General features: G+C 41.4%; 1 protein-coding gene across 1 annotated transcript; it reads right to left on the bottom strand.

Annotated features, from left to right (window-relative positions):
- Positions 1–2043: 2043 nt before the first annotated feature.
- On the bottom strand, positions 2044–12121 carry dpp7 (dipeptidyl-peptidase 7). The gene is made up of 13 exons (XM_020102375.2): positions 11939–12121; positions 11613–11739; positions 11387–11526; positions 10234–10397; positions 8837–8972; positions 8537–8618; positions 7672–7838; positions 6416–6476; positions 5673–5791; positions 4695–4851; positions 3438–3502; positions 3278–3348; positions 2044–3190 (listed from the first exon to the last, which is right to left on the bottom strand). Exons 1-13 carry the CDS (start codon positions 12014–12016, stop codon positions 3079–3081), a joined length of 1479 nt encoding a protein of 492 aa, XP_019957934.2. The 5' UTR covers positions 12017–12121; the 3' UTR covers positions 2044–3078.

The following is a 12121-nucleotide window of genomic DNA, read 5'->3' as shown; positions in this document are numbered from 1 at the left end:
AAAACATGTAGCAGCTTTTCTCCCCACATGACATGAATGCAGCATCTGTCTCAACATGGGACGCAGACAAACTTATTCCAGCTGTTGCCAGGCAGCAGATTTACTTCTGAACTGTGAAGCTTTTGTTTTATGAGCGTAGTCGTGAGTTCTGAGCATTTATGGTTCTGTTTATTTCTTTGTGGGTTTTTTTGTGTCCTGAGCAGTTGCTCTTCTCGCTGAATGTTCCATTTCTTTCTTTTGTCATTTACCTCTGTAAGGTTTTTATTATTATTCTCATTGACCTGTTAGATTTTAAATATACATTTAGCATAATATATTGATTTCTAGTGTGTGTTTAATGTTGTAATTGCAGCTATCTAAATACAGTGAGCTGGGATTGTGTTTTGTTCAGTTTTTGTTGTAGTGGCCACTTCAGAGCAGTTTGCAGTCCTTCCTATAAATACCACTAGTTAACATCATAGCTCCGCTTGTAGTTGTTACTTTTAAAAACTTTGAATTGAGACCAAACCTCATTTAGTTCATTCTGTTATTTTCCTCACGTGTGCCTTTAATGTTGCTTCAGACAACATTCAAAAGACCAACTGCTAGCTGTCCGTAAACGTGCATTTCTATTCATCCGAGCTATTTTTTACATGTAGCTGACTTACAACAGTGTGTGATGGTGATGAGAATTTTTACAGTAGGATTGAAGATTGATATTTTTCCCTCAACGCAATCATTAGGTTTACATGATGCTAATCTCTCCCAGTGTGAATTTAAATCCTACTTACAAGGGCTCTGCGTGATCCCTCCCTGGATCCTTCAGCATAAAATCTGAGCCAAAGACTTGCTGGAGATACCATCACCCCCGGCGTTTGGTTTGTTCTTACGATGAAAAGCCATTCTCTCCAAAGCCACATCTTTCAGGAAAAACTAACAAAGGAGATATTTTCAGTGCTTTTGATAACAGTGTCACTGGTGTGGGTTTTGAAGACTCAATATTTTTAGACAAAAGCCACTGACGACTTTTAACAGCAGGCCACACACACCCACAGCTGTACAGTTGTTTACAGTCAGACTTGCCCAACAATCAGTTTCTTATTATTAGATCATTACAGTGGTATCGCTACACAAAGCACATTAAAGTGTATTTAACCAGAGTGGGAAGATTAAAACCTCACTCAAAACATATTTATATATATAAGTACAAGAACAGGACAGCGCTGAGGCCAGAGTTGTTGAGTACAGTTGGTAAAGTTGGAGTAAGGAGGCCTAAATACTTACTCACTGTGTGAACGTACACTGTAATTACCTGTCAAATGTATATACAATAATCTCTGGTTATAGAGGTTGATATGATTGTTAAATTGTTGCAGACCCACATGTTCACATTATGTCAGATTTACTGAAAATAGAAGCCAGTGGACCTAACGACTGTCCCCGAAGTGTCCTGGGACGCAGGTCAAGCATCAAACTGATAAACCCAGGATTATATTCATCACAGCCACTGTCTGCCCCAGGTGACTGGTGATATTTCCAGTAACAACAGTCCCCTGCAGGCTCGAAAGATGAAGACACGCTAATTTCATTTTGCGACAGGTTCTAGTTTGCCCCAAATAGCCAAAACATGACTAAATACATATCTGCTGGCAGAGGTTTGAGGCGGCTCCATGCTGACTACACCCATTTTCTCTCTCCCAGGACAAGGCAAAACTTTACAGCCACTAGTCAAGTTCACTGAGGAGGGAGGAGGTGGTGTGTTTTTATACTTTATCCATTGACATTGTTTGAAAAGTAGCGATTGGTATTCTCCATTTATTCCAAGACATCCTCATGGTCACGGTCACTTGAGTGCTGTGTCCTCTGTCTGAAGCGTGACCTCTGCCGACGCTGCGAGATGGGATCTTACATACAAATGTGGGGAACACGTGTAAGAGCTTTGTTCTGACGGAGGGGCGGCCTTACTGGTTGGTTTTCTTTCCATTTCAAACCTTATGAAATGTATTGTTGATGTCACTTGGTGTAAAATAAACGCTGGACCTGCATTCATTCTGTGCAAAAAAATTAAAATGATGAAAAAGCTTTTATTGAACAGAAACAGTATTTGTGTTAATCATTGACCGGTCTGCAGTGATGGTGATCTGCCTCACACACTTTTTTTATTGTATAACAAGAGAAACAGCGAGAGCAGCTCCCTCTCATTTCACTGAGATATCCAGATCCAATCACATGATGGGGTATCTGGCTCAGAGAGAGGAGCAGGTAGCGTAAATGAGGTGATCGGTGAGAAGCAGAAAACTGCCAATCATTAAACCCAACAGCCAGCACTCCAGTCACATGCAATTCAGGCACTGATCTACAGAGGGAGCACAAGTAAAAGTGTGTTTGACCCTGGATCGTCCCACCGAAGGCTGAGTAAGGGAGGGGGTTTCTGGTTCCCTCTCTGTTTCTTCATGTCAGACTGATGATTCGACTTGTTGTGTGTTTCAACCGGAACTAAAGAGTAAACATTGAGCTGAAATAACACTAGGACAATACATTACAGGAGTCAAAAAAGAAAGTTGAGCAGTCAAATCCCATGTTGAAGCTTCTCAGCTGTGGATAGACCCTGGTTTCCTCAGCCCTCCGTGATAGAATATCTTGAGGTCCTGAACTGTTGGTCGGATAGAAACTGGCTGTTTGAACACGTCAGCTTTGTAGCACTGCTGCCTGTGTAGAGTTGTGGTGAGGTGCATATTTCTCCACTGCATGGACATGCACGGTTTGAACTGAGCTCAGCAGCGAGCAGCTCCTGAGATGACGCAGTTCACTGGCATCACACTCAAACACATTCATCACACACACAGTGACATTAGCTTCGGTTCCAGAGTGAACTCACTTCTATAATCTACCCCCACCTACAAGAGACACATGAGTTTTGTTCAGCACAAATAATTATTCAAACCAGTAACTAACACACTCCAACTCTATTTTGTAGGAGTGTGAAATACTGCATCAGGAAATGATTTAAGAGGCACTGGATTATTTACAGGATATTATCCTTTGTGTTACCACACATGATATCAACCATTCACTTTTTAATATCAGAGAGACTGAGCTTTAAAGTGACTTATTTAACCTTCCCCTCTCCATCTTCACCCACTGTGCGATGATGTCTGCTTCTGTTTTCCTGGCAGCGATCACTGACGCTGGATCAGCATCGTGGGATCCTCTGCAGGAAACAATAGAGTCGTATTAGATTTTGCTGTGTGAGTTTAAATCAGAAGTGAGCGTCCCAGGGGCCGACAGCTGGCTGTACCTCAGGTCCAGATGATGGGCTCCCTCAGGAATGTTGACAGCGATCAGCGATGAGCTCAAGGACTTGCGCACCTAGACAGCAGAGAGCGGGTTAGCGCAACAGACTGACAACAGTGGCTTCACAGCTCACTGAAGTCAACTGACTTGGTTCGATCTCTTACCCCTCCGTTTGCCCATGGGTCCAGATCTCCATTGGAGAAGATGATGTTGCTGGCTGTGGAGAGGTCTGAACATAAGAGCAAAGTTCATTAGAATCAAAGAGAAATAGGGAAACAAGTTTTATTCCTGTTGACTCATGTCAAAACATCTAGAAAAACATGAATCACTGCTCATCAGATGTAAAAGGAGACAATGATGTTGCTTTTTCAGTTTTCCCTAGACGTCTGTGCACGTCATATGACATCACATTGGTATAACGCACTTCTACACGGTCGACATTTCTTATGTGCGCTGGAAACGGTTGACGAATCAAAGAGCGAGCCAGGCGGAGCTTTATCTGGAGGGTGGGGCCTTAAAGAGACAGTCTGAAAAGAGGAGCTGCAACAATGGACAGATTGAGGTGATGTGTTTTCTGGACATTAGAGCTAGTAAACATTTTCAAGCAACAACCAGTGTTTCCCATTAATTATCCAAACTGTGACTGCACACCATATTTGTCCTGCCACAGTTGCATATTGAACAAACATTTTTTTTTACACTTCTCATAATAACACAAGGGATTTCTAATTTATCTCTGTAGGGCTTTTTGCCGTGTGCTCACTAAGGTTCATAACGTTTTTCCCGTCCACACAGACCTCATGGTTTAAGCTGCAGTTGTGGCTTCAATGCAGTTCTTTCTCTCACATGAGAACTTCTATCACTCTTTAGCCTGTGTAGCTGTCACTCGGGAATCTATCCGCCATAGATTGAATTCATCTGGTGGGAAACACAGAATAATTCAACTAAGAAATATGAACCTGAATATGAATGGCTCCTTTAAGACTTTAAGAAGAGATTGAACAACTATATGACCCAAAACGGTTCTAAAGGGTTAAACGGTCCAGTTTCATCGCTCTCTTCCAGACAAGCTGTCAGAAAATATATATAAAACTTTGAATATATTATTTAAATTACATTTAGTCGTTTGTCATTATTGACATAAATGTGAAGTTATTCATTTCAAAGGAATTCTCGACTGCTTCACTGAAAAGTTCTCTGTGAATCAATGTGGGTTTAAAGCTTCCGCATCACACAGGTTCTATACTGTTAGTGATATCACTAAACTTAAACATACTGAACACAGTGATACAGTGTGACCCTGCCTGTTCAGTGTGATTAAACTACTCCAGTTCTTCATCACACGTTCTGGATCACACGTCAAGATGCTGCGATACAATCAGGACCGACTGTGGTGTGTCTGATATTAGGATTCAGCTCACCGTCGCCCCAGAACTGGGTTTTGAACCAGTCTGGTCGTGGAACCACAGCCCAGCGTTTGGAGCAGTAAACCTCCCGGTCTCTCTCAGTGAAGGACATGGGAGGAAACATGTCTGTCACGTTGTTGCTCTCAAAGCACAGATTCACCTCTGTGCACGCCTGCAACCACCACAGACGCAGGGTTAGTCATTGTTAAGATGAAGCCCAGTGCATGAATGAGATATTAATTTTGTCAACCGATCAGGAAAACTATACAGACATGAACTCTGGAAACGTGCAGACAATTTGGCTCGGACATTTTCCAGAGTTTGCCTTAAACATATAAAGAACCCAGAAAGAGACACGTTCACAACAACGGGAACATTTGCATCAAAATCTCTCAAACCTTGTTGTCTTTCCATCTTTGTCTGCATCTTCTCTCAGACCTTTTCTTTTGTATAAAGACTTTAAACATTGACACCCTTCCACAGTGTTAATAACTAATCAATGTTGTAAATATTGTAATTGTGTCGATGTTAAATGGTTTCCTTACTCTTGTTGAGGGTTAAAGGTCCAGTGTGTAAGATTCAGAAACTGAATACAAAATAAAACCTAGTGATGCCACTAGTGTGTTTCATCTAAATTGTACAAATGTTTTTTTCTTTATATTTAAATACTTCATATTTACACAAATGGTGATTTGTGAATTTGGGCTATACAAATGAAATGTGATTGAAAATTTGATTGACTGACAAATATGGCAGTCGTCTTGATCTTTCTCACCCTGAGATATATGTATCCTTTTCAGTTTCATACTTAACTGTATGTTAAACATGTATAAAATATAAATGTACATATCAGGCACATGCAAAGTTGTATTAAATCTATACTTTCACTCATCTATCTAACACTTAAATCCAGTAAATGTTGAATACAGCCTGAAATGATCACTTACAGTAATAATATGATATGTTGTGCAGTGTCGGGGGATGTGGAGTTACCTGGTAGTCCCAGGCCATGCTGTTGAAGCCCAGTCCACATCCAGTGGGATCAGCACACTCCAGATACAGATTGTACAGGTCGAAACATGTCAGCAACCCAGTAGAATTATACACAATCCCTGCAGGAGGACAACATGGAGGTTAATTCAGTGTCTGGTTAAGGGAGGTCAATCAGACATGATGGTGATACAAAGCAAAATAAAAGCAACCCCCACCTTGGCACAGCTTGCTAATGATTGTATTCTCAAAGAATAAAAGCATTTGCTGGTAAGTGTAGTTTTAAGTTATGGAATATGAAGCTGGCCACTGCCCTCTAGTGGCTCCTGACATGAAATATATCTAATAAGCAACTGGAGATAAATGGTTTGTATTAATGAAGCACTTCTCTAGTCTTGATGACCACTCAAAGCCCTTTACAGTACAGTCTGCCACTCACACACACATTCATACATTCAGGGTTCAGCATCTTGCCCATGACACCTCGGCATGCAGATGGGGAAGACTGGGATTGAACTGCTCTACCCCTCAGATGTCATACTTTAAATCTCTACTTGCTCATCTTCATTTACCAGAATCTGAAATAACCACGGTCCTGTGGAACAAACTGATTTGATTTCAGCTCCCTACCACCCGACAATTATTCATCACTTTGTGATTGTGATCGTTGTGTCGGAGCGATCTCTTCGGGTGATGCACACAGAGTTCTAAGCTGCTTTAAATAAGACAGTGTTCATTTCTTTTACCTGCAGTGTTCCTGAGGTTAACAAGTAGGTCAGATCCAATCATCATGGTTTCACAAGCCACCTGAAAATCAAAGGCCCATCACACACGTTAGAACTGATGTGTCTTATCAGATTTATGTCACTCTTGTCACATCTGCTCATTTGTTCTCATTTTGGCTCATCTTCTCCTTCATCTTAAAATAACTATATCAGATCTCTATCATTCAAATTGTATTTGATATCCGCCCTTTAAACTAAATAGGAAACAAGGAACAAGGAAAAACTACCAAAAAACACCCTATTAACAAATCCCTGTAATTATATATTTATATATTTTTTTATATTTCTATTTTATTATCTGTACCCTGTAGAACTGTTGTCATTAAAATAACATCTGCCCTTTAGTTCTTATTTTGGCTCATTTTCTCCTTCATCTTAAAATAACTACTTTATCAGATGTCTGTAATCAGATGTACAATATATATCTTTTTTATTTTATTATAAATCTTTTTATTTTATTTTGTGTACTCTGCAGAATTATTACTTCGATATTTGTTCTTTTGGAACATCCGTGTATTTCTCTTTGTTAAAATTCACTGTGCTGCAGTTACAGGGACACCTTCCCTTATTGCTATGCACTAATACACATCTAGATGATGTATCAGGTGACCTCTAACTCCTGGGCCGCATGTGTACCACGTGACAGCTGCGTCTCCTGTGAGTTTTCCACACAGGGAGAGTGTCTGCGGTGTGTCCACTGTATATCTCCTGTGTATCTGCTCCGGAGCTGCTATGTAAAGTTTCTGTTATGACTACTGTATATTTCCCTTGAATAAAAGCAGGCATCTGTACTCAACTAAATGCCAGGTCCCTACAGTATGAAGCCATGTATCTTGTGGTCCTGCAAATATTTCACAATAAAACCCTTTTTTAATCAAATGAATGGATTCAGTCAACAGAAACGCTGGAGTGCTTTAACTTTGAAAGACATACTGTATATATGCACACGGAGAAGTTAGGTGAGACCCTCTAGAGCAGCAGCCTGAGACGCTCAGTTAGTGCCTCCAGTGAAGCACAGTGTAAGAGATAGAACTGCAGCTGTGCAGCCACACTGGAGGCTCACAGATGTGGTTAATATGCTGTTGCTCCACAGTGGTTTGCGAACAGTTGCTTTTTTGTTTGCATATTGTGAAACTTGAGATGAACTGAATATGATACATTTCTGATGGAAAGCGTTTGAAATGACTGAATTTTGGTTTGAAAACAATGGAAACTACCTTGACAGGGTTAGCGGGCATGTTGCCCATGAAGTGAGTGCTGTAGGGATAGTCCAGCATGGCCATCATTGTGAAGGCGTTCCTCAGCAGGCCGTACAGCTGGTGGATGTCCTGAGCAGATGACGGAGGTTTGCACAGAGTAAACTTTGTCTGGATGCCGCTGTAATCTGCATTTTAGAAAGACCAACACTTTTATCTATTTGTACAGGAAAGGAAACAATTTAATGTTTTGCAATATATGTCGCCTGGAAAATGTATAAGCAATTGTACCTCTATTATAAAGAACTCTATGATTGTATGTACTGAGGGTGCATGTGTGTATATTTACATTTAAAGGCACAGTGTGTAGAATTTAGTGATATGTAGTGTTGAAGTTGCATGTTGCAGCTGAACACCCCTCACCTCACCCTCTCCTTCCAAACATGAAAAAGAACCTGTGGTAGCTTCAGTTGTCATAAAAACTCAAAAGGTGTTTAGTTTGTCCAGTCTGGACTAATGTAAAAAACATGGCGGCCTCCGTAGAGAGGGTCCCCTCAATGTAAATATAAAGTATTTAAATATAAAGTATTTAAATATAAAGGACCTTTTCTGGGGTAAAGAAAACTACAATTCATACAATTTAGATGAAACGAACTAGTGAAAACATCATGAGGGTTATTCTACATTAAATAGTTCCCTTTCACCTAAATCTTACACACTGGATCTTTAAAGGGAGCATGTACACCTATATATATAAAATGCTTCTATTTTATAATTTGTTGCCATTTAATTTGTTATTTCAGATATGTGTTGTGCAGCATAAACAGCAAACATTTTTTGGCAAGGTCATCCTTTCTGCAGACAGAGCATTAACACATGGATTCACCTTGGTGCTCGGCTAATTCTTTCAGCCGATGGAAAGCTCCTCTCACAGCATCACTGCATTCAGGGGAAACGCTCTCAAAGTCCTTTAAAAGAGAAGCACAAGTTGCATGTGTGTGTGTAAATTCATGCATTATTTTTTTTGTAGTGCAGTGATTTAATAAACTTAAGTGTTTGGGAAATGACATTTGGCCCAAATTCAGATGTTCTAGAAGCTTTTTATGTTAGGTTTAATAAAGCTAAGTGCACTTGTCTACTTAAAGAACCAAGTGAGCGGTAACACAAAGATCGTTCATGCACTTACAGCTGTAACATCTCGAAAAAACTGACGGGAATCTCCCAGCCCGGCAGTGGACAGTATGGGGGCGCTGGCAGCCAGAGCTCCAGCCACAACATTTGGATACTTGAGTCTCATATAAACTGACAGCATTCCACCGTAACTGCAGAGAAGACAAGAGACAGACAGAGAGGACACAACATGAGCAGATAAAATCAGTCCTGTCTGGCCTAAGACGGACCGAGGAGCATCTGGGTTAGTGTTCTGAACAGAATTCAGTTATGTGAAAGCAAAGGGAAACTTAGGAGGAATGAAAACATGAGCACGAAAAGGCTGCCTGACAGCCAGCACTGCACTTTGTTAAATCAGATCACACGTGGTCTGTTGCTCTGTGATGTGTCTGTTGCTCTGTGATGTGTCTGTTGCTCTGTGATGTGTCTGTTGCTCTGTGATGTGTCTGTTGCTCTGTGATGTGTGTTAAGTCTATAGGTGATGCAGATCATTTTGGAGAAACTAGAACTGAATTAATTAGTCGATTTAACAAAAATACAGTTGCAGTTTAAGTCGACCGTTTATGTCCTTGTCAAAATAAAACTGCCAGACAACAGTCTCTCGTGCCAGCTTCTCAAATGTGAATACTTGCTGTTTGCTGCTTGTTGAAAATCAATATGATGGGAACTTAGTATTGTTGTTTTTTAATATTTCATTGACTAAACAATTCATTGAGGAAATGTGTTAGCTGTTTATTTTTAATGTTCACTGGTCTGTCTTGATTATCTGTACGTGCTACTTTTATGTGTTTTATTGTTGACATGTTCCGTTTTTTATTTGTATAGCACTAAATCATAATATACATGATCTCAAGGCTCTTTACATAGAAGGTCAGAATCATATTAATATAGAGAAACCCAACAGTTCTCACAATGAGCAGCACTTTGGTGACTGTGGAGGAAAAACTCCCTCATTAACAGAGAGAAACCTCTAGAACCAGAGTCAATGTGGGCGGCCATCTGCTGGTTGGGGTGAGCAGAGAAAAAGGGAAGGAGGGGAGAGATGAGTGGAAAAGAGGGGGGGTAGGACATATTGCAGGGCTGTTGGACTGGATTGAACTGGTTTACTAAACAAAAAAAAATCAATATAGGTCAAATATCTAAATGACCAAACATTGTCTGTTGGTTCAGTGGATTTAGTTTGAGTCAGTGAATCACAGAGACAACACTTTGGTTCATGTGTAAAACTTGAGGGCAAATTAGTGGGAACATTAGAACACTGCCCACTAACATCAGCTCTAATGCTCTTAAGAATTCATGTTTCAGAAAGAACAACCAGCTTTGGACTAAGGAGTTTATTTAAGAGATAAACACTTTTGGACAAACTGCACAAGTCACTCAATGTAAGAAAATTGTTGGTTGGGTGCATCCTACCTGCCACCAAACACGATGACAGGACAGTCTGTGGCCGCCAGCTGCTGCTTCAGTCCAGTGATCATGACACTGTAGTCGGCGAGGGCCTGCTCCACGGTCAGCAGGCCGACCTGTGGGATGTTGAAAGAGTCTTTGCCGAACGGCAGGGATTTGCCATAGTACCTCTGTAGGAGGCAGAGGAGGACGAAGATGGTCAAATAACTATGAAAAACACATTGTGGGTCATACTGTTGTACTGTGTGACACGTTACACACACACACACACACACACACACACAGATAGACACATCTGTAAACTCAGATTGGCTAAAAACAACATTTGGTTTTGTGAAAAGCAATGGTGCGTGTGTATTTCCATATAGAGAGGAAGTGAGACCTGTGTGGTAACATGAAATACATTTTAACGGTGGGTGTGAAGAGACGAACTTAGAGCTGTCAATTTGTGATCAGTTCTCTCAAAATGAATGTTAAATGATATAATATCTCACACACACACACACACACACACACACACACACACACACACACACACACACACACACACACACACACACACACACACACACACACACAGCTGGCTCTCCTGCCATGTGTTTATGAAGTGGTTGTGTAGTTTTCTCAGTGTACAGGTCTGTGCATTCATCGCCACATTAAACTGAAATGCTACTTTGCTCTGCTTCTCTCTGGGTGTTTTGTCTTTGTCACTTCCTGCCTCAGTGTGTTGGTAGGGTTGAACTGTACTGGGATGTGGTGTTTGGTGAAAATCCTCCACATACTCCAGCAACATAAGGATCACAACATTGGACGGGAGGTGAAACATCTTTAAGAAACTCAAAAAGTCCAGTTGACTGTTTTTTTAGCACGTGGATATTAAAATCTACTGTTGAATGTGTGTCAGGACGTTTTGAGGCCACAGTTTCATCTTTAAATCACAGCAGGGAGATTCCCTCAGAGCCACACCATGATCCCTTCTCTTGGTGTCACGAGCAGATTCCATTTTGTCACGGGTCGACTTGTTCTACTGTTCAAGCGGCTGCTAATATAAAACCAAACAGCCTCGTAGAATTTGGAGATGTGGGAGAGTATGAGTCAAACTTTAACCATCCGCCCACCTTTTCCACACAACCTGCAATCACCATCTGTGTTTTCTTACGTGTTCGGCAAATATGACAAGTGCCCTCTGCTGAGCAGCCAACTCTGTGACGAATCCAGAGTTGAGGGCAAATTCCCAGATGTCTCCCTCGTTGCCTGTGTAGAAGAAAATAGGACCACTGCCCTTCTCCCAGTACTCATCTAAAAGGAGAGAGAGAGAGAGGAACAACACATGGAGTCGTTTGCCCTTTAGCTTTGTCATATTTGTAACAGGAACCTGCTCTTACCTGTGATCAGGTAACGCTGGCTGAACGTCCCATTCCCCATGCTGTTGAAGTTGAAGTGATCCATAGTCTGAGTGAAGTACTTCTCTGTGAACCGGGGCTCTGTCTGGACTCCATCAGGATTTCTTAACTACGAGAAGAAACGAAATGTGCAACACATATTCATCTGAGTCCGTTTGTCATTCATTCCATTTTCACTTCGTACGCTCACAAACACTTTTACACCACAGAACTTTAAATGGAGACATTCTGGTTTTGATTTCAGTTCCAGGGAACGTGCTGTCAAACCAGGAGTGAGCTTTCACACAAACAGCAGGACAGGATCTTACCTTCGGGTCCGCGTGTGGCCGCGACTCGGCGAACAACACGAACACTGCCGCAGTGACGAGACACAGGGTCGGACTCATGTCGGAGGTCAGGTCCAACCGCGGACTGAGTGTGAAGAGGGTCCAACACACGAGGATCAGCGATCCGCTCACAGTGAAGTCATGTGACAGAGAGCAGCTGTCACG

The sequence above is a fragment of the Paralichthys olivaceus genome, chromosome 4 (assembly GCF_024713975.1).
Source record: "Paralichthys olivaceus isolate ysfri-2021 chromosome 4, ASM2471397v2, whole genome shotgun sequence".
NCBI lineage: Eukaryota > Metazoa > Chordata > Actinopteri > Pleuronectiformes > Paralichthyidae > Paralichthys > Paralichthys olivaceus.
This window is presented reverse-complemented; position numbering and strand designations above follow the sequence as displayed.